At 51.6% G+C, this 22,702-nt stretch overlaps 1 protein-coding gene across 12 annotated transcripts in view; it reads right to left on the minus strand.

Moving 5' to 3' along the window:
- ACSL1 (acyl-CoA synthetase long chain family member 1) overlaps positions 1-22,702 on the minus strand; it is an 81,931-nt gene that overhangs the window by 44,362 nt on the left and 14,867 nt on the right. Inside the window, exons 1-2 of one of the 12 annotated variants that reach the window (XM_080660846.1) lie at positions 20,998-21,172; positions 529-755 (exon numbers count right to left, since the gene is read on the minus strand). In XM_080660846.1, coding sequence (XP_080516972.1) covers positions 529-723 — 195 coding nt within the window. In that variant the 5' untranslated portion in view covers positions 724-755; positions 20,998-21,172. Of the gene's footprint in view, positions 1-528; positions 756-2,378; positions 2,653-5,776; positions 6,166-20,615; positions 21,173-22,702 lie in introns of those variants that run through there. The other 11 variants (XM_080660856.1, XM_080660851.1, XM_080660847.1 and 8 more) reach the window with 11 other exon arrangements.

Below are 22,702 nucleotides of genomic sequence, written 5' to 3' on the forward strand. Positions count from 1 at the left end.
AGCCATGGCACTCAGCAGCGCAACCTCAGATGCCCCGGGTGTCCTATCGTAGCTCTGTGGCCGCGTTACTCTGGCAAGTTCTCTGAAATCCCAGAGTCCCTTCCCATGGGTGGGGGATGTGTTCTAACTTTCAGATACAGCACAAGCGAAATCCTCCTGTCTGACATGCGTTGTACAACCCCCTTCTCTGCTGGAACAGAAGGCCTGCGAGAGCTGGGGCTCTGCCTGTCCCTCCTGTTGCTCCTGTCGCAGATTTTCGGGGCGACCGCAGTGCCAGCGCAGGGGAGAAGCTCCGGGGACTTCTGGAATGAGCCCGAGTGACGATGGGCAGACCCCCAGCCAACACCCCTCCTCTGTCCCTCTGCCCTACACTCTGGCCTCCACCTCCACTTACAATCATCGGCCAACTTCTGTTTGTTGGGTACATCTTCCCTTACAAGGCGCCCCGCAAGCAATCACGTCCGATGGGGCGCGGCTCGTCTGGGGAGAGGCAGGGGAAACCCGCAGGCAGGCCAGCCCTCCACTTACCGCCACCTCCACCGACTGCATCGAGAGGTCACATGGCGGCTTCAGGGCCCTGGGCCTCGTGGCGTACCAGAAGGTGGTGAGTGCAGCGAACGCGCCGAAGCCCATGAGCGTGTTGGTGGGAAGCGTGCGAACGTACTGCCGGACGTCAGCCAGCTCTGGCATCCGAAAATACCGGAACAGCTCGTGGGCCTGCATTGTCCCGTGCCGGTGGTGCCCTACGCTGACTTCTGTCGGGAGAGAAAAACGCCATGTTCATTCCAGGGAGGACTCCTGCGGATCCCAGAGCCAACACGGCACCCGCTGGCCACAGCCTCCCGGCCCAGGTCTTCTGGCTGGTGATTCCAGTTTTATAAAGCTCCCTTTAGGAAGCATTTTACCTCTCTCAGCCTGTATCGAGTTTCCATTAACCACATTTAAGAGTGTTTACACACAAAGAATTCCTGCATGAGACACTCAGCTAAGTGGCCTAAGTCACCATCCTCTTCCCTGATAGGATACCTCTGCTCTCCTCCACCGCATCACAGCCCCCGCCACCAGCACAGCCCACGGGGCGAGGAGTGAAAAGGCACAAACAACCCCAAAGCACGCAGGGCCGCGGTTTTCACTTTTCCCACAACCAGCTCCCACTGGTCAACAGCCCGAGCCAACGTCCATGTGTGTCTCCCGCCCCCTCCGCTGCACCATGCAGGCAGCAGTAGAGGCAGGTGCATGGGAAACCACAGCTGGCTGTTCTGATAAAATAATTTCCTTTGTATTCCCCAACGTGGCACAGCTAAAACATAACAACAATCAGCGTGCAGAAACTGTACACCACCCACCACACACTGGGAGGGGGATTAGAGCACAGTATTTGAGAAACGTATAGAACAGCATTTAACATCCCGGATTCTAGATCCAAATCCTACCTCCCCAGCTCATTAGCTGTGTGATTTGGGACCAACGACTTCACCCCTCTGTGCCTCAGTTTCCTCATGTATAAATGGAGATGGAAAATATTAACATATCTCGGAGGGCTTTTGTAAGGACTGAATAATTCACATAGAACTTAGAATGGTACGAGGCACCAGAAAGTGCTCAATAAATGGGAGGCATCATTATTATTTCCTCTGCCAATACTCTGTGGCTAGTCCTGTGTGCAGAACAGTAAGGTTCAGAGGTAATAAAAGTTTACAAACAAAATTTAGAAGCCAAAATTAGATGAACAACTTAAAGTATATTAAAGTCTCAAATTGCCTGTTATAATTTACATATACATCAGTATAAAAACGTGAAATACAGATAATATAGAAGAATAATTCTCATTAGAAAGTTATTGACGAATAACTGCTGTACAGTATGTTTGGCAGTAAAGGAAAGGAAAGAACAGTAAATGTGTGTCTGGAGAGAAAAACGCCATGTTCATTCCAGGGAGGACTGAAAGAGTTTTCTCAAAAATTTCCTAGCAATCCACTAAGTGTTCATTTAGCTCGAGGTTCAGATATCTGTGATCTACTTGTTATATGTTCTTTTAAACAGACTGAAAATAATCCTCCTTTTTCAAATATAGAAATCCTCCTTTAATTTCAATCTGGACTATTGTATTCGTTTCTTTACAGTGTAGCAGCATATCAAGTGTTTTCACTGGCCACGGATACTCCAGGGGCCAATAGAATGTATTTGTTCAGCTCATGCAATATTGTGCTACAACAGCTCTGTGTAGGTGTAAGTACATATGTACACACACACACACACACACACACACACACACACACACACACTGGAAATTTCAAGCTCTGACATGACAACAGAGAAGGAACAGGTAAGCAAATTTCTTCAGGTCAGAATTCCGGAGAGAAAACACCAGCACTTACAACCCACTCACCATCTGTGCCACCAACAGCTGAGTGCAGGTGACACACCACTGCAGACACAGAAAAGGCGGCGGGGTGGGGGTGGGGCAGGGGCAGAGGAGCTCCGCCTGGTGCTTACCCCCCTGCCAAGGTCCCTCGGGGCATTAGTCACATGCTGAGTCCGGTGCTGCTGCCCACTGGGCTAAAGGTAACTAGCAGACAAAATCCATACTTGACTTCCCAGGAGAAGAGGGGTGAAGGATGGCCAATGAGAAGCTGAGAGCAGAGTCACCCCACTGCTCCACCCATGGGCAGGGACAGGCATCAGTCAGTGTCACTGCCAGGGCCAGCTCTGAAAACAGATACTGTTTTCTTTCTGCTCAGCTTCCCAATAGGAAGAGACAATGGGCATATTTTGAAAAGCCACTGAAATGATCAGATGTTGGGTGGTATGTTGAACCAACACAAGACAGACCAGGAAAGAAACAGACTGTCAATATACACTCACACACATTTTATTCTAGATGAATTCATAGGAATTAAACTACTCCAGTCCTTGAACGTATCTGAGCATCGAGTGTGCACCAGGCAGGCGCCAGGAGCTGGGGGACAGCGCTAAAGACAGGGCCGGGTGCTCAGTGGGCCACCAGCTGGGGGGCGGGGCGGGGGGAGATACAGTACAACATTAATATCTACGAGGTGTGATGGGTGCTACCACCGTTAACATCCAGTGATAGGGCTAGGCCTCTCTGAGCGAGATGCTTATGGGAGACTTTGGGGCTAAGGAGGCAAACTGAGTCGGTCCTCTTGGCACTGAGCTGTCAGACTTCATACAGTACTGCAATTCCACGAACGCAAAGCAACCTTCTGCAGTTAACGTGTACACCTGCCTTCCCCTCTAATCGACCCACCTCCTACTTGTCTTCGTTACCCGCCTCAGCACTGTAAGTTGAATGGGAGTCACCCACCCCTTACAACACCCTTGCCTTTCCCCGAAGTAATTGCAGTAAAACCTAGATCGTGTGGATTTACAGGGGCTGTTCTACAGCAGGGCTGGGGAACCTATTTTTTACCAAGGCCCATTTGCATATTCATAATATCATTTGAGGGCCATACAAAATGGTCAACTTCAAAATTAGCCTGTTATAGTCAAACACTCAATTAACTCACCCCAATGCCTTGGCAGGGCCAGACCTAATGACTTATTGGGCCTCATACGGTCCTCAGGCGGGACATTCCCCACCCGTTCTACAGAGTCACATCCCCGTGTGAAAATATTAAATAATTCCCTCACAAACACTGTCCTAAATGGGTAGCTTTTTTCTAGTGTAAGCTTAGCAATAGCCAAGCTGCAGACAGCATCAAACTAAGAATGAAAGCAGTCTATTTTTAGAGACGTATAGGAAAGAAAGCTTCTTTAAAACTTCAGAAAAGTACAGTAGCACTCGTGCAAAAGCATTTTACTGGATACTGACCTGTAACGCTGAGGGCTTAACGCCAGCTGAATGCTTATCTTTGGTGATGGAGACAAGCTGCAGTTCGCTCCATGCCTCCTAGCTGGCAATCAGTAACCAGCTGCAAACCAGCCACACCGAACCAACTTGTTCATGCTGTAGGTAGGAAACTTCGGCCCGTGCAATAAAGGACTAAGCCAAGACCTCATTTAGATCCGTGGAAAGAACCAAGAGCATTTTAAATCTTCCCCCTTCTATTTAACTGCTATAAGGAAAAGGTACTTGGGATCGTAGGAAATGGAGGCAGACCTACATTCAAAGAAAATGAGCCACAATAATTGCCTTCAAATGCTGTAGGCCAGTGGTCGGCAAACTCATTAGTCAACAGAGCCAAATATCAACAGTACAACGATTGAAATTTCTTTTGAGAGCCGAAAACTGACTTCTGCGCATGGGCCACGAAGTTTCAATCGCACTGTACGTGTGCGCCCGCACATGGTATTTTGTGGAAAAGCCACACTCAAGGGGCCAAAGAGCCGCATGTGGCTCACGAGCCGCAGTTTGCTGACCACGGTTGTACGTGAACATGCTTTAGGACCGTCTCAATTAATAATTGGTCTCGAAGAAGTACCGAGACTCATGAACTTGCCAACCGATGGTTAAAACTCAGAATTAGTTCTTACTCCATATGCCAGGGGTGGGCAAACTTTTTGACTCGAGGGCCACAATGGGTTCTTAAACTGGACCGGAGGGCCGGAACAAAAGCATGGATGGAGTGTTTGTGTGAACTAATATAAATTCAAAGTAAAGGAGCGGAGGGAAGAGCAAGAGAACCAGATAGAACAGCCGGATCCGGCCCGCGGGCCGTAGTTTGCCCACGGCTGCCATATGCTGTTCTGGTTGGAATCTTTTAAAAATTCTTTCGAAAGCAGATCTGCACACCATCATCTCGGGAAGTCTACAGCCCAGGCAGATAATCATGCTGTTGTCGCTCAAAAGACGAATCAGTCGGCTTAAAGGCTTATGCAGACAGTAGCCAGTATTTCTTGGCTGGAACACAGGAGACTGTTGGCAGCCAGCTTCTCCTTCCCCTCAGCTACTCCTGCACCCCTTCCTCTCCGCACCCTCAAAAAGAGGATTTGCTCAGTTTGCATTATCTGTGAAGCTGGAGTCTAAAACCACAGACTGACGGGGAACGTGCAAGGGTCAGGGAAACCTGGCAGAAGCCCAGTGCGAAGCCCAGCACACAGGCCGCCCTTAAACAGACGCGAGAAGCCGATGCACCGGGCAGGGAGCAGAAGCGGGCTGCGTGGCTGTCGGAGAGAGGAAGCCTGCTTCCCGCTGCCCAGGCTTGGAGAAAGACAGCTAATGACATAATGAGCATCGATCTGGTGTTCAGCAAGCTTTCACATCCGGTGTCTTAGCTGAACACCACAATACAAAATGATGATGGGGAAATCAAGGCAGGAGACTTAGAAGGCTCCCCCCAGGTGTCTTCCAAGATCGGGACACCAATCCGGCTCTAAATTCATGCGTTTTCCTCCAAATGGACAATTCTTAACCTCTGGAGGGGCCGCTGACCCTTACCACTAAGAACCGCCACACAATTCCTTGCACGTGGAGTTCACAAGTCCCCTCCAGGCCACGCGAGGTTAGGGACCGGTAGGAGCAGGTGGCTTCTAAGGTCCTCCCAGCACTCACTCCCCAGTATCAGAACTGGCATCTGAAATCCACCTAACTCTCCCCTCCTTACATCACCACTAGCCTTTATCCCTCACCTTTACCTCTGAGCAGTGGGTTCCAGGTCCACTCTGCACAAAGGTTCCCCTTTTACCATTCTGTGGGCACCAGGAAAAAAGTGGTCCAGGCCAGAGGTGACCCACAAGGGCATCATTCTCTAAGGACCAGGGACACAAACAGACACGCACACACACAGCTCCTGCAATTCTGCAAACATATACTTACACGAGCATTTTATGTTCTTCATGCCATGTACAAACCAAAAAACCGGGTGATTTGGGTGTCTGTCTCCTTCTGAAGGCCCTCAAGCTTTCGTCCAGCTGAGTACCAGCGGCTTGGAAGAAAACTTCACTTGGATTGGAGCCCTCAAACAAACCCACATAAGTAGCACCCTTGCCCCGGTGGCAGCAAATGGAGAAATCCTGACATCTTTGCTGAAAACAGCAAGCCAAGCTGGCAAGATGCTGCCATTCCTTGCTCCACCTCCTCCCCTGGCACAATAGGCCATTTACAGAGGCTGAAAGCGCCCCCTTTGTCCTGCACTGGCCGGGCACAGCTCAGCCTCGGGAGGAACAAGAGAGCGGCAGCCAGACCGCGTGCTGGTCTTTCAATGCGCCACTCCAAACGGTCGGACCCGTGCTCCTTAGCCCTGGCTGGCAAATGACCTAGAGCCAGATTTGCTTAAGCCATCCCCCCTTGCACCAGAAGAGCAGCCGGGCTCTCCCTGGAGAGAGGGAGGTGCAGACGCCCAGAGGCCAGGGGTCACCAGTGAGAAAGGACAGCAGAGGCCGCTGCCCCGCCCCATCCCAGACAGGAATTCCCGAGCACAGCGCACAGGGTGCTGCCCTGGGACCACCTCCTCACCTGAGCCTGAGAAAGGAAAGGCCACTTGGGGGACCTGGGATCCCGTGCAGTGAGCAGGCATTCACAGGGGGCTCGTGACGCCCACCCACTGCCCGGAGCTCTCTTCCGAGTACAGGAACCCTCCAACCCACTGCTTTTTCAGTGCAGCGATCCTATGGTCCCCGAGTCAATTTCCAAGAATATTTTTATAAGGAGAAACAGAGCAGGGATGCTATTTTCAGAAGCCTGATGTATTAAACTACTCGAGTCAAGGTGAACACGTCTACACTAACCCACTCCCTGCGTATCTCCCCAAAAGCTATCAGAAAGACCGAGACACGACGCTTTTAAGGGTGAGGATAAGGCTAGACCAAATTTAACCAGTAAGATTAGGGCCGTACCTCACCCATTCACGTTGGCCACAGGCCACAAATAACCAAAATAGATTCCAAATATAGGGTGTCCAACTTAAGCAGATAAACTGCTAAGGATTAGACGAAATGGTCAAATGTCTACGTAAAATAGTTTCTGTACTCATGAAGCCACAGATATATTTAAGTCACATGACCATACAGATTATTTTAGAAGTATTTCCTTTTTCCTATTCACATTTCATTACTACAGTGTTGTGTTCAAATTCTTTGAACATGCTTCTTCAGACAGGGCTTTCAGCCTCTCTATGGCTGGCCACCTTGGAGGGTGGACAGTTTTCTGTGGCCTATCTCCACATTTCTCTCTTCCACTTACGTTGTGTAAGCATTTTTTAAAAAATATATTTTATTGATACTTTACAGAGAAGAAAGGAGAGGGATAGAAAGCCAGAAACATCGATGAGAGAGAAACATCGATCAGCTGCCTCCTGCACACCTCCCACTGGGGATGTGCCCGCAACCAAGGTACATGCCCTTGACCGGAATCGAACCCGGGACCCTTCAGTCCGCAGGCCGACGCTCTATCCACTGAGCCAAACCGGTTTCGGCATGTGTAAGCATTTTTGAAGTCACACATGTGGCTGCCACTGAAAAAGCCTCCCAAGTCACAAGAACACAGCTGTATGTTAGGACAGTTATAAAACATGTCCTATGGGTGCATATTCATAGCACTAAGCCACATACTTTATTGCCTTTTACACTGATTTCTAAGAGATTTTGACAAAGATGCCCGACAGTTGCCTTTGTAAAGTCAGACCCCCAGAAATGAGTCGCCAGCTGGTATTCAACTGCTTGGCCTTAGAAACAGTACCATTCGGTTAGTTGGCCTTTGCGAGAACTCAAGACTAGGCCTGGAAACCTCCCTGGTGGAGGTGTTACTACCTTCAATCCCAGGATCAGGGACCGACGCCCGGAAGCTCAGTGTCCCGCCCCAGCTCCACGCAAGAACAGGAAGGGAGCCCAGGCCCGAAACCAAAGCCTAGGGACCTTGAGAGGCAAGTGGGCCACCCAAGCACACGGCGGCTCAATCCAGACAGAGGTGGGAGGCGACACACCGGCGGCCAGAAGCCACGGTTCGCAGTGATAAAGGGCAGGATGAGCGTCGGGCCCGTCAAGAGACAAAGGGACACGCACAGGTGGGATGCAGACCACGGCATAGTATTCAGCCTTTAAAAAAGCAGGAAATCCTGGTGCCTGCTACAGCATGGCTTAACCTTGAGAACGTAATGCTCAGTGAAAGAAGCCAGACACAGAAAGACAGACGTTATGTGATTCCACCTACACGAGGGACCTGGAGCAGGCACGTCCACAGAGACAGGACTGCCGGGGGTGGGAGCGGGGGTAGAGTTTCTGTCCGGGATGATGAAAAATGCTGGAACTAGAAAGTGGTAATTGCTATATAACATTGGGAATGTACTTAATGCCAATGAATTGTACACTTAAAATGGTTAAATTGACAAATTTTATGTTACGCGTATTTTACCACAATAACATTTTTTTAATCAGTTAAAACAACATCACCACACCAGGCCCCGTCCAGGTGGCTGTTGGTTGGAGCATCGTCCCAGGCATCAAGAGGTTGTGGGTTCGATTCCTGGGCAGGGCATATACTAGTACCTAGGTTGCAGGTATGTGCCCTGGTTTGATTCCTCCTGGTCAGGGAGCATATGGGAGGCAATCGATTGATGTTTCTCCCTCACATCGATGTTCCCCCCCACCCCGCTCTCTCTCTTCCCCACTTTCTCTCTCTCTAAAAATCAATAAAAAAACATATCATCATGAGGATTAAACACACACACATACACACACACACACACACACACACACACACACACACACACACCAGGATTTGGTAACTAAATGGATATAAATGGAAAACAGATGAAATCAGAGGGCAAAATTTTTGAGCCTGGGAGAAAGTGGGGAGCAGTGGCGAAGAGGGGAGGCGAGACTAGCAGGAGGGAGTTCCATCCTCTATGCCTGAGGAGAAGTTGCATCCTTTCCCCTGGTTCTCTGGGCGAGCTGGCCAAGGCCCCACCTCACCACGGCCAGGGAGGCAGGGTCACGGATACACACCACCTCCACTCCCCTCCCAACTCCCGCCCTCCCTCAACGCCCACCGGTCTTCCCTGCGGCCCCCTGCGCCCTGCACTCCCCACTACCACCTCCACCTTCCCTGTCTCCTTCACTGCAGCTCCATGCCCTGGCCTGCTGGACAGGCCCACATCCTCCCCAAATAGGCCAGAGGCCACTTTCCGTAATCACCTCTTACAGGCCCTGGCCAGAGCGCACAGTCCTTCCTCACTGAGGAGTACTTGGGCCCTGAGTGGCCCCTAGCTCGTCCCACCTTACACTCGGGGCGTGTCTACTTCTCGGGAGATGCCTCTCTGCCCCCGGGGCCAGCGCCCTTCCCATCTGTCTCCATATGCCTTTGGCACTCATCACAGTGCCTTGCCCAGACAGGTGCTCCAGAAACGTTCACTGAGTCATGAATGACCCTCTGTGATTCTGACCAACTCTCCACTGTAAGCCCGGGAGGGTATATTCATAGAGCAGAGTCTCCAAAGAGAAGGGGAATCCAAAGCATCCCCCCACCTCAGCCCCCTCCTCCGCACCCTCGGAGCTGCGGGGGTCCCTGCTGGAGGGAGTGAAGCAGCTGCAGGTGACGTGGATGGAAAAGAGGTTCAAGCCACCGACTGAGAGTCCACATAAAGACGGCGTCTTTCAATGGGGGGAGGTATTCATCTGCAGTACTTTTAGTAATAAAGATGATTTTTTAAAAATAGTGCCTTGCCTTCTTCCCATTATTCCTCAAATAACCCAAGTAATCCAAGGACAAGGGGCCTCTCTTCTCCTTAGCAGACATTTGGACATACATTCAGACCTCTGACTGCGGGTTAGTTTAAAACAAACCACGCCTGCCCACGGGGAAGGGAACGGCGTGGACAAATGCCTTTCTGAAGTGGAACAGCAAATGCCAGAAGGGCGCAAGCCCAGAGCCCGACACCGGGGCTGCCCCCAGCTTCTGGGAGCGAATTTCCTGTGTCGGAAGAGAGGCTCCGCCAAGCCAGAGGCACAGCCCGGGAGCTGGGTCAAGGCAGGGCTCCAGGGATGCCGAGGGCTGGTGGGTGGCACTGGGAGATGTAAGGAATGCGGAGGACAGGACTGCCCAACATTCTCCAGGGGACAAAACCCAACCATATGGTTCTCCTGCCTTCTCTCTGCAACACAGACATGAGGGCCTGTCCTGGACATCCACTTGGGAGATGGTAATTATAGTCAGGACACGCCTAATGACGGCAGCACAGAGCAGCCTCTGTGCGGGACAGCAGGTTAATTTTATGCTATGGAGCTAAATTTTACTGCTATGGAGCTAAAGTTTACTGCCATGGCGAGGCGGTGCCTTGGCCAGCGTGCCCAGAGAACCGGGGGAGAGGATGGAATTCCTTCCTTCCTGTCTACCCTCGTCTCCTCATCACTGCTCCACGGCATTCTCCCACGCTCAAAAATGTAGCCCTCCAACTTCATCTATTTCCCCCATCTATATCCATTTAGCTACCGAATCCTGTGTGTGTGTCTTTTTAATCCTCATCTGAGGATATGTTTTTATTGATTTTTAGAGAGGGTCCCACTCAAGAAAATTCCGAAGAGAAACAAGATGTTTCCACTGGTCCTCTACCAGTGCTTTGATGCTGTTGAGCGATCTCGGTGCACATGTCGGGACAAGGCAGGGATGTGGCTGGTCAGAGCGGGCGAGGGGAGCAGGCGTGGACCAGCAGGCGCCTCGGGCAGCGGCCCTGCTCCATCGGATGGGGACAAGAGACCTGCTAGTCAGGCTGGCCCCACCCCCTGCAGGAACAAGACGCAGAGGCTTCTGTAGGTGCAGCTGCCTGGCCGCCACCTGGTCCCCAGGAGGCGTGGTATTTCAGTTGGCATGCGGCACAGGAAGAGGCCTAATCGCACCTGCAGGTCTGCCTGCTAAAGAAGTTGACACCAATGTTGGGAGCTGTTGGGCAACACAGTAGAGCCTGTTATGATAATAGCTGGAGATGCAGGGGGAGAGACACCCTTCCTGGTCTGCGGGAAACCAAAGCCGACCCCAACACAAGAGGCTCCGCGAGAGGAGGGAGAATCACCGCACAGGGAAGGGGACAGATGTCCTTTCCCAGTGGCCAGAGCTGGGCCTGGAGGCAGGACTCTTCTCCACGGAGGGGAGTGGGCCCGTTTGTTTGAGGAGCTGCACACACAGGAGGCACCCAAGTCTGGGGTCCACTGGATACTTTGTTCAAAGCTGCTCACCTCCAGCGGTGAATAGAGAGACAGCACAGAAAGGTGGAAAGAACATTAGATTCAAATGCAAAACATTCGATTTGTGTTCTAGGAACTGGCAGTAACCACGATGAGCTACCAAATCTTGGATCAGCTTCGCTGCTGCCGCCGGTGTGGGCCTCGGGGAGAGACGGGAGTGGGCGCTGAGGAAAGCGGTGCCTCCTCCCTGGCCAATGCCATGGGGCACCTCGGGGACGAGGCTGGAGAAGGCAGAGGATGGCCAGGAACCCTGACTCAGGATCCCTCCCACCCCCAGCACCATAGGCGACCGCAGGGCACACCATCCATGTTAAAAAGCATCAATCCGATGTGGTGGGCACGTGGTACCTGCTTTATGATTTTATTATTCTTTGAACTTTGCTATATTTTTACAAATAAGATAAAGAAGCTCTAACTAGGTCAGTCCATTTCTTCTGGTATTTACATATTTGCCACCTGCTCAGAAAGGGCTTCGGGCGGCAACCTGCCCTAGCAGAGGAAGCAGGAGGAATCAGCCCCTCCCGCCAAGTACACATCCAGCTCTCACCATCTGCCCTGTGCTGGGCCCTGGTGCAGCCACTGACCTGCTATGTGGGCACCTTCCACGTAAGGGTCCCACTGCAAAGAATCACACAACACTCTGAAAACCTCAGGGGAACCAAACCTCCTAGTGAGTCCCTCGCAGGCAGGAGGCCATCAGCATGAGGACACGGCACTTGCAGGGCCCTCTGCCTTCAGTGAGGACAGTCACCAGTACGGACAGACCGTGAGGACTGAAGGAGCCGCCGGGATGCAGAGGCAGGGAGGGCTGGCCGCAGAGCCCGTGGAAGCAGGCCAGGTGGGAACCGGCAGGGACAGGTGGGGGTGCGGGGAGCAAAGAGGAGGCCGCAGGGCAGGGGGGTCAGGAACAATTGTGTCCTGAACCAGAGGCCAAGGACACCCTGCCTCTCTCCCAGGACAGCACCCTGTCCACAGGCTAAGACGCAGCTGGCAGCAGGAGGCTGGCCGCAGGCAGCCGCGGGTCGTTCACGGACTCCTCAGGTCCCTGGCAGGGCCAGGCCTGTGCGGGAAGCGGAGAAGAGACCCAGTCCTTAGGGCTGGAAGAAGTCACCATGATCAGATGTCAGTGACCTGGGTAAGGAGGCTGAGGGGACACAGGTTGGGTAGGGTTACTTACACCTCTTAAAATAGACCGTGGTTTCAGAGGGCCTGAAAAACTGGAGAAAGGGCTCGGCAGAACAGGGTAGGTGGAAGGCAGGACACAAAGACAGACCTGTCGCCGGAGAGGACAGCGAGCTCCGCTCTTCAGCAGAGAACCGCCGTGACCCTAAGAAGCAGAAGCGAATGGAACCCACAAAGTATTCTCAGGCTGCGTGGCGCCTCGGGACCCACCAGAGCCTGGAGAGATGACCTCTAAATCCAGCAGCTCTGCCCAAGCCCTCGGAGGTGCTGGAGGAGGGATGTGAAGCAGAGGAGAGGTTAGCCAGGGTTTAGCTCACTGTATGAGGAGGGATATGGGAGGTGCAGGTGACAACCACGGGACATGGGCTAGAGTTACACCAAGCGTCCAGGTAACTATAAGATGACGGGGCTGGCCCCAGGGGGAGTGAACACAAAACAAATCACTCAGGTGAGAGAGTTATAGAATAATAGGCCAGTGTTTGTCTAAAGAAGGGAAAGAAGGAAGAAGAGATTGTCCCGTCTGCCTATTACCTACTTGGGTGACACTAGTTTGAGTCTCGTTTCCTTTATGTTTGGTTAAAACTTTTATTACGGAAATTTCCAAATCTATTCAAAAGCAGCCAGAGCAGTATTATAGCCACCACGCACCCATGACCTCAGCTTTAATAGTGATCAACATTTTGCCCTGGCGGGTTTGGCTCAGTGGACAGAGCATCAGCCTGCAGACTGAAGAGTCCCGGGTTCGATTCCGGTCAAGGGCACGTGCCTGGGTTGAGGCCTCCATCCCCAGTAGAAGGCATACGGATCGATGATTCTCTCTCAACATGGATGTTTCTATCTCTCCCTCTCCCTTCCTCTCTGAAATCAATAAAAAAAATATATTTTAAAAAAAATCAACATTTTGCTAATATTGTTTCATTTGATCCCTTTTTAAAAAGGATTTTAAGGCAAATCCCAAACATCCTATCATTACCTCTGAGGCCACTCCAGCTCCAGGCTCCCACAGCCTGAGCGCTCACCTGCGGGGAGCAGATCGGGCCAGTGCACACACTGCCTCCCACCAGCTGCCTGAAGGTCTAAAACAAAGAAAGCCAACTTAAATATTGACTTAGCGTGGCCAACCAGCCTGGCATTTAATTGTCATGTAAGAAAAAGTCCATGTATTCAAACTGCAAATACGTATATATATAGAGTTCCCAATCTACGTCAACACAGAAAAAACAATCACGTCCTAATGAGACCTCCACATTGTCAAGTTTTTGGATCCAAAAGCAAAGCACACTCTGGATGTCACCTGACTCACCTAAGGTCAGAGACCACGAGAACAAGGATCACAGCCTGGTTTCACAAAGCAGTTTGTATCCCCTAAACTGACAAACTGAGTCTTCTTGGAAAAATAGTAGAGAAGGAGGTAATTTTCTGATTTCCTAAACTTTTGACAATGCACCCAAAATAATAAGTAAAATGCATCCCTAATTGGGGGGTGAGGGCATGTATGGGAGTGGGGTGGTGGGGGGGCAATGGTAAGATATGTACACATATAACCGAAACCGGTTTGGCTCAGTGGATAGAGCGTCAGCCTGCGGACTGAAGGGTCCCGGGTTCGATTCCGGTCAAGGGCATGTACCTTGGTTGCGGGCACATCCCCAGTGGGAGGTGTGCAGGAGGCAGCTGATTGATGTTTCTCTCTCATCGATGTTTCTAGCTCTCTATCCCTCTTCCTTCCTCTCTGTGAAATATCAATAGAATATATTATAAAAAAAAAAAGGTATGTACACATATAATACCTTAATAAAAAAAAATAAAGCGAAAGTCACTAAGTGCTGAAAATAAAATGCATCCCTAATATATAAGTGCATTTACATATAAGCTATGCACATATATTTCTATAAAATATAAATTTAAAAAGAAAGCTAAAAAATAAGGATCTACAGAAATCCTAGTATATCCACCCTGCACTCTAATGGATGGTCTACCCCCACCCATTGGGGGCACCCCTCCCCCTCCACTGTGGGATTGGCCCCCCATCTCCTGAGCAGTACCTGCAACCTCTCTGATCACTGGCCTGGCTGGTCTCTGGCTGCTCCCAACCATGGGCATAATAAACAGAACTGCTAACTGGGCAGGGGAGCAGCCCCACCAAGGCCTGCAAACAGGCTCTCCATGGGGAGGGAGACACAGCCCTTGAACATCACCCCAGGATGGAGGGGAGAGCGCAGGACACTGCACCTGTCACCTGCCCACGTGGCCTGCGGCTGCTCTGGGGGAAGGAGAACCGTGGCCTGGGGCTGCAGCAGCATCAGGGCTGGCCTCATCTGAGGTGTGTCCTGGGGACCCCACAGCGCCAGCCCCTGCCTCCGGGCTGAGCATCGTCAGGCTCCCTGAACGCTGGAGAGGCTCCGGCCTGGGCGGCGGCGTTCGTCTCTGACTCGTGTCAGCAGAGAGCAGACTGGCACTGTCCTCGCAGTCTAGCCTGTTTCTGGGCGGCTCAGCCACACCCTCTGGATCTTGGTGCCATCCTCGGTGAGGTGGTGGATTGGACTGCGTGACAGGCAAGGTCCCGCCAGCTCCTCACCTGGGCCGTCTGGGAAGCCGAATGAGGCACAATGTGGGCAATTGTCCTACAGGAAGAACCAAGAGCTGTGGAGGCCCGGAAGCAAGGTGTGATCTAAGTAGGAATACCAGGTCATCGAAGACTACGGTACAGATATGTAAGCTAATCGAGACCTTGACACTGATCTCCTCCTCCCCTCCCCCGCCCCCACCCACACATCCTGCAAAGCCCACACCACCTGCGGCTCCAGCAGAACCGAAGGCCACGGAGCACAGGCCCTGCTCTGGAGACCTAAGCTTGCCCGGCGTGGCCACATACAAACAGGAACATTTAAATGAACATTTCTGCCAGCGACCCTTCTAGGGAACATCGACCACCAGAATGTTTCCGGGTCTCAAGCAACCAGCAGCCAGTACCGAGTCCTCTCCGACATTAAGGCCCCATGTTACATGCTGCTGAACACTGAGGCCCGGTCTCCCCCTAGGCCCTGGACCATGACAAGGAGTAGCCGGAGCCTGGAGGGTGGCTGGGCGTTTAACTGGGGAAACAAGATATGCACCCCTGAAAAGTCAAATGCCGGACAGAGGAGGGGGGCATCCACCAACGGGAAGAACGCCAATGCCCAGATCAGGGCTCAGGAGACCCTCTGCAGGCCAGGCATGAACCACCCCCTGCCTCACCCCCTCGCCCCCGTTTCTGAATTAGGGCTGCGGCCATTTTCTGACGGGTCCGGGAGTATTTCAGCACTGTCACCACTGTGCTTGCTGGCCTCCTCCCTCCCCCCCCCCCCCCCCCCGCTGGCTGAATGTCAGCCTAGGGGTCCAGGGAGTGACCTGGAGTCTGAGGACAGTGAGTGGCTCCAGGCAAGTGCCTCTGAGGCGCAGGGCCATGAGGAATGGGGGCGGGGGAGGAACGTCCCTGCTGACAGGTTGAGCTGGGTATGCAGGCCCGGGAGGCCCTTCCAGGCCACGGAAGGCTGGGGGGTGGGGGGGTTAGTGCCCCCAGGGGTGCAGAGGCCTTGGCTGGCCTTGTGCTGGAGACTCCGTGCTCCGAAGGCCCCAGGATGTGGTGGTTTGGGAAGCAAGGGAAACAGCAGGTTGGAACTAAACTCTAGAAGCCCTGACCGCCAAGCTCATTGAAGACGTGAGGCCTCACAGGAGCGCTGGACGGCTCTGTGCAGAGCGGGTATCTGACCAGAGCTCTGCGTGGAAAAGGCACCCCCTCCCCCTTTCTTAAACTGAGGGCCTTGCTAGAGGTGACAGACTCTGGACCAGGCTGGCGACACTGAGGACGAGAGGGAGAAGTGGGCATGTGTCCGGCAGTTTGGTACAGAGTGTGAGTTAGAATAAGCAGAACCTGCCGACCTGACTGACTGGATGTGGGGGCACAAATAAAGAAAACGCCAAGGTCCAGCCAGGCCTCAGACAGGCACCGGGCTCAGAACAAACTCCACTGTGTCATGCCCGCGGGGACACGGCTGCGTCAGAGGGGCCGAGGCACCCGGCCCTGCGCCAGTGACGGCTCAGCCGAGGGAGCTGGGCTGTCCTGAGTGCCTCCGCGTCGGTGTGGCCTGGGACTCCCAGCGCCTTGCCCCCTCCAACCATCGCAGCCCCGCCTTTACTTATTTTATACATTGGGGTTCTGCTTAAAATCGTGCTGGGGGAAAGCAGCCATAACACCCTGCCTTCAAACCCTGGAAATTCTCAATCCCAGTCTCTCAACGATTAAACGTTTTCAGCATGATTTAGAACTTGTTGAGAAGGTCTGTTTCTGATAAAAAAAAAAAAAAAAAAAAAAACAACAAAATCAAACAAAACAACAACAACAAGGGATGCAGCAGAAAGCAATCCCACGTGCCATGGTGGGGCCAATCTCCCACGTAAGTGAGCGACGCTCCTCCATCCCGCTAAGCCGGGGTCCCCGTTCCCACCCCACGTGCTCTCCTTCCGCACACGATGCGTTAATCACCAGTCTCCGCTGTTCTCCAGCCTCACAGGACCAACTTCCAGGGCAGGCCCAGCCCTTCACTCTCTAACTCCCAGGAAGTAAACAGTGTGCAGCAGATCTTATCACTCACAGAACCAAGCTGAGTCCACCTCTGTGGTCGTTTACACCCGTCTCGTGGCCTAAGACAGAGTGCAAATGAGGCTGGAGAAATCAAGTAGCAGTGACACGGAGGAGGCAGCAGCCCCGTCCTCAGTCTTGCCACCTGCTGGCTCATCTGGAAGAACCAGGCCTCAGGAGCGCTAGCCCTGAAGCCGGACAGCCGAGGTTCAACCTGGGTTGGGTGATTTGACCTCTGCACCTGTTCTTTTACCTTTTGTAAACGATGGGTAACAGTAGGACCCACCAACAGAGCTGAGTCCCCGAGTGAGCACCTCCGAAGCCCTGCGAACAGTGCCCGGTACTGTCTGTGTTATCACCACCTACCCTGCCCCGGACTGCCCAGGCTCAGCCTGTGGCCACCATGTCGGTCAGCTGAGGGAGAGACCAGTTCCTGCAGCCACTTTCCCTTTTTGGTTAATAAAATAAAGAACGTATTCAGGGCATATCAGCCTTATGTATAGGGACATGGCTCCCTCAACAAACCCGAGGGCCAAGTGCCAGAACTGTGCAAGTGGACAGATAGTACATGTATCAGAAATCCCTCCCGGGATGAGGAAATGGTGCAAAAGGCAATTCCCATGAGGCCCTCACTTCTTACCACTTATCTTTCCAAACCATGAAATCTTTATTTTAACAGCTTTTGACTAGAACACAGGAACCCAAAAGTACATTAAAACCATTCATTAATAAAAATAATGTTCAAAACAGTCAATTTCAACAGCTTCAAAGCAGAATGTGCCCTAATTTCTAAAAGATACATTAAAACATAAAAAAATATTCAAAATACACTTTAGGCCATTAAAATTAAATTATCAAAGATTTTATCTTCAACATAAAATATATGTTTAAAATTTTAAAAATATATTTAGAGAAAAGAAAAAGGAAATATACAGAAATGTTAATAGTACTGAATCTCTTTAAAACCTTAATTTTATAGTTCCCCAATTTTCTATAATAAGCATAGATCCCTATTATAATGTAAGTATGTAATATAAAATTATATGTTATATATAGCTTTTCTGAGGCAAATGGTTTTGATTTAGATAATGGAGAGCTTTCACATTTTTATTTAAAATGTGAAGAGAAGACTGGCAACTAATTCACGAAGAGCATTAGCCCGGAGAACCAGACTGAGCCACCGGTTCTGAAATCTCAGATTCTGGCAATAGGACGTGTGCCTCCAGCCGAATGTCTTCTGGGGAGGCAGGCCGCACAGAGGAGTGGAGTCCTCACTCCACCGAAGTCTCTGTCCCAAGAACATGTCCTCCATCCATCTGTCCTGCCAGCCACGTCCCAGGGAACGCTCCATCCCATTTCTCCCCTCTAGACTCCACAAAGGTCACCCCCAACGGAATACTGTGCCGTCTCCAACACACTCAACAACTTCCAGATTTCAGGATGTAAAAAAGCAGAGAAATGACCGTAACTAAGATGTTGTGCTAGTTTTCTCTTCTCACTATGGTATGAGCAGTTGTTTCAAAGTATGTGTCACCTTGGCCTTCCACAACCCAAACTTTATGAGTTGGCATGCAGCATGTCGGGTAAGGAATTGCAGATACAATGACAATCTCAGAGTCGTGGCCACAAACACGGATAAAATTGCCTCTACTTATAGTTCATAAAGTCCAGCTACTGCTTCAGGGCTTGTCTTTCTTTCAAAGCTCTCAGAAGCCCCTCAAGTACTAGAATGTTGAAACTCAACTACCAGCAGCTTCGGATCAGCTCTGTCCGCTGAGACTTGGTCTCCAGGCGTGAGTGTCAAAGTGACCCCAGGTGTTTGTCTGACCGCCAGTGGGACTCCAGTGTTTAGTAAAAACTCTGGCACCTTCAATCTACCACCTGACTAACCACAGCCTGTCAGGGAGTAAGGCTTGAATGGCCTTAGGGTGGATACCAACAGTTTTGAGTTGCCTTAAAAAAACAACAACCATATTCTTTTGTATTTTGTAACACGGTTCTCTAATTCATGGCATCATCCGAGGGAGATCATTCCTAAAACATTGTTAATGCATTCTAACTCAACAGGATTTGGTCAGAAGAGACAGTAAATGCAAAAGAATAATGGACAAAATTATCCCTTTCTCTAAGGTTAGAGAGTATCAACATCTAGAAATTACTCCTATCCCTATAGTCTTGCTCTTTCCAGAAAAGTGAAACGGGAAGGGAGAGAGATGGGGAAATTCCCGGCTGTAATGACAAAACCATATGATCTTTCCCCAAGCCCTCCTCAAACACACAAACGTCCACAAGACGGCAACATCAGAATGAAAGATGTGGCAAGACCTGGGCCTTAACCATGACACTGTGGCCAGCTGGTTCACTTTCAGTTATTCCAGGCTTCATCCAAAAGCAGACACAGCCATGGAAACTCTGCCTGTGCGGTATAACTACACACCTGTCCCCCCGCATATGTCACGACTATCTATCCATTAAATGCCAAAGCCTACAAAGCCAAGGGATTTCTCTTGAGTCGGGCTGCCTGTAATAATAATAAAAATAGGCATTAATAGAGACAGGAAGAAAGTATACCACAATACTATAATCTGGGGGAAGGTTGATTTTCTTTTTATTTTTTTATAAAAGTCTTTTCTGTTTACAGTAAGTGCAGAAAATAGAGGTCTATAGTATATGATCTATAATATATCTATATTATTTTAAGGGAGGGAGGTAAGGTGTGCTGCTTTTAAGGATTATTTTTTCCAATCCAGAATTTTAGCTCCTGAAAGACGTTAGTCTAATGCTCATTAGTCTTTTCACAAATGAGGAGCCAAGATTTAGGCTGGGAAGGGCCTCTCCCAGTTGAGTCAGGACAAGACAACAAACGCTGAAGGGAAGGGAAGCGGGGTTCCTTTAAAAAGCTCCTCTCTCCGCCCCCCTTCTCAAGCACACCCAAAGCAGACTGTCAACTCCAACCTTAAGTTTTCAGCCACTCTAACTGGCTACCTCCACCTCCACCTGCAGAATCAACCAGAAGACTGGCTTTGTGTTTAGAAATAATGGTTTACACTGGGAAAACAGGTGAAATCTGTGTCAGAAAACTGTGAGATTTAACCAGCTTCTCTCATGCTATGCAAAGGTCCGTACATAAAAGGAAGGGTATTGACAGCGGGGGCACTTCGGATAGGTCTGCCCCCAAAGGACCTTAAAGTCTTAACTTTAGAAGACAAAGGGCACTTGTACAATAGTCTTAATTAAGCGCCATAACCTTGAACGTGAGTGGGTGGGAAGGGGGTTGCAATGACACCCGATTACCCCAGCACCTGTCTCTAGGTTTTAGCACTGTTCACTCAAGTCATCCATCAGCACTCCCCGTCTACGAAGCCATGTAGTAGCTATCATCTCTGCTTGTTAGTTAATTAAAAAAAAAAAAAAAAAAAAAAGCCAGGCTCCTTAATCAATGGCCCCCTCAGGGCTCGGCGCAGAGGCTTCCCGCACTCCTCAGAGACACCGCGAGGGTGCTACACATGGCAACCGGCTTTGGATGCTGCGTCTGACCCTCTGCAGGCGCTCCTCGCCGGGGCCATCAGCAGAGGCAGGAGAAGCGGGCAGTCCGGCTCCGGCTGCGGGGCTTCCCTGCGCGGTTGGAGCATATCCGCGGGTGCAGGAGGGATGGCGTGGCCGAGAGACCACCGATACCTGCCTCTCGGGATCAACTCCTTGCGTCTGAAGCTCAGGCTCGTCCAGGCCGGGCCGGTCCCCGCCGCCGCACAAACAAGGGGCCGGACCCGCGGCGCACGTCACCGGACCCCACGGTGAACCAGCGCCTCGCCCGTGCGGGCATCCCCGCCTCAGGCACAGGAGGCGGCGGCTCCGAGGCCTCCGCAGCTGCGGGCAGGGCAGCCGCCGGGCAGAGGCCGTAAAAGCGGAAAGTCCCGACGAACCGAGCGGCTGCTCACGCGCCTCCGCTGTGGCCGCCGTCTCTCGGGCTCGGGCCGGCGGGGCAGCCTAAGCCCGGCACCTCCGCGGAGCCCACGGGCGCCGCAGCGGGAACGCACGCAGCTCCCGGCGGCAGGAGCACTCACCTCCTCGGCTGGCCCGGCCGCTACGCCGCCGGCTGTCACCGCAGACCACTGGCTGCCCCGCGCCTGCTCCGGATGCTATTTAAAGGCGCCGCCGTCACCTCTGCGCGCTGGCTGCGCACCAGCCTCTGCTGCCGCGGGGGCGGGCTGATGCTGCTGCGCGAGCCGCGCCCGCCCCGCCCCGCCCCTCAGGCCCCGCCCCGCCCCGCCGCGCTCCCACCCAGGCCCCGCCCCCCGCGTGCCCGCTTTCCCACGTAGGCGCGCGTGTGTCGCGCAGGCAGCCAGCGTGCGGCGGGCGGGAGGGTGCGGGGCATGGGCGGGCGGATGCGCTCGAGTCCCCTGAACTTGCCTGATTGCGTAAGGAATCCGAGGAAGGGCAAAGGGTAATTGTGGTGCCTCAGCACAGGAGCCCCGCCAGCTCTGGGGTCTGCTGGTCCGCGGGCCCTGGAGAGCTCTGTCGCATCTTCACTCACCTCTGCGTGAGTGAAGATGCGGGAGAGCTTCTTCTGCAGAAGGGGCCCTGACGGCCCCAAAGCTTTCCTTTCCTATTTTCTTTGGCACCCACGTGCACGACCCCTTTTAACCCAATTTCACCACATTCCCCACAGGGTTTTGACACAGCCGCTGGCCAGGAGGACTGGTCTGGAGTTCTGCAACGCCCTGGACATGAAGCAACCCTGGGCGATTTATCGGCGGGGTATAGTTAGAGCTGAAGACATTGCTCAAGAGCAGTATTCATCCTCCAAGTTCCTGGGGTCCCTCCACCCTCCTCTTCCTGGCTGTGAGGTTTGCAGGGGTTCTACGTCCATGCAATACCTATTTGGGGGTTTTCAGAGGCCAATGCAATTTATTTTCAGGCTGGTATCCCAAATGTTATTGTTCCTCTTGGCGCCCGAGGCCTGCTAGAAGCCTTACCCTCTAATCACGGTGGTCCCAGTCCCAGCGATGCTTGTGCCCAGCATCGGGCGGAGGGCTGTTATCTAGTACACTTTGAATCTGAGTCTTGAGAGGAATTCTTGTTATAATAAACGCCTCTGGTAATGACAGATACCGTTTATTGAAACCCTTCACTCACATTATCTTATTGAATCTTCATAATCGTATGAAGTAGGTGCTGTCATCATTCCCCTTTTACAGATGAGAAAACTGAGGCACAGAAAGGCTGAATGCTAGTGAGGGCAAAGCTACTCTTGGAACTCAGGCAACCTGCCTCCAGAGCGTGCACATAGAAAATAACCACGAAAATATATTTGTGTTTCAAAATAAAAGCAATAGTAAACTGTGAAATAAGTATAATGAAGTTTTTAATTTTTTTCTTATGATGAATAAAAAAAGAAAACATATTGCCTTGGTATAAGTGGTTCAGCAGGTTCAGTCAACCATGGATTAAAACTATTCTGGGGGAATGAAGTCATGTTGCTGATGTGTACTGTGTAGTTAGGCCTAAAATGGGTGCATCTGTACTGAACCCGTACAGACTTTTTTTTCTTGTCACTATTCCCTAAATAATACAGCATAATAACTATTTACATAGCATTTACATTGCATTAGGTATCGTCAGTCATCTAGAGGTGATTTAAAGTATATGAGAGGATGTGTGCAGGTTGTATGCAGACACCATGCCATCTGAGCATCGCCGATTTTGGTATCCTCAGTGGAAACAATCCCCCACTGGTACCTGGGGATGACTGTGCTCATGGAGGCCGCA

This window comes from Plecotus auritus (genome assembly GCF_963455305.1).
Source record: "Plecotus auritus genome assembly, chromosome: 3".
Taxonomy (NCBI): Eukaryota; Metazoa; Chordata; class Mammalia; order Chiroptera; family Vespertilionidae; genus Plecotus; species Plecotus auritus.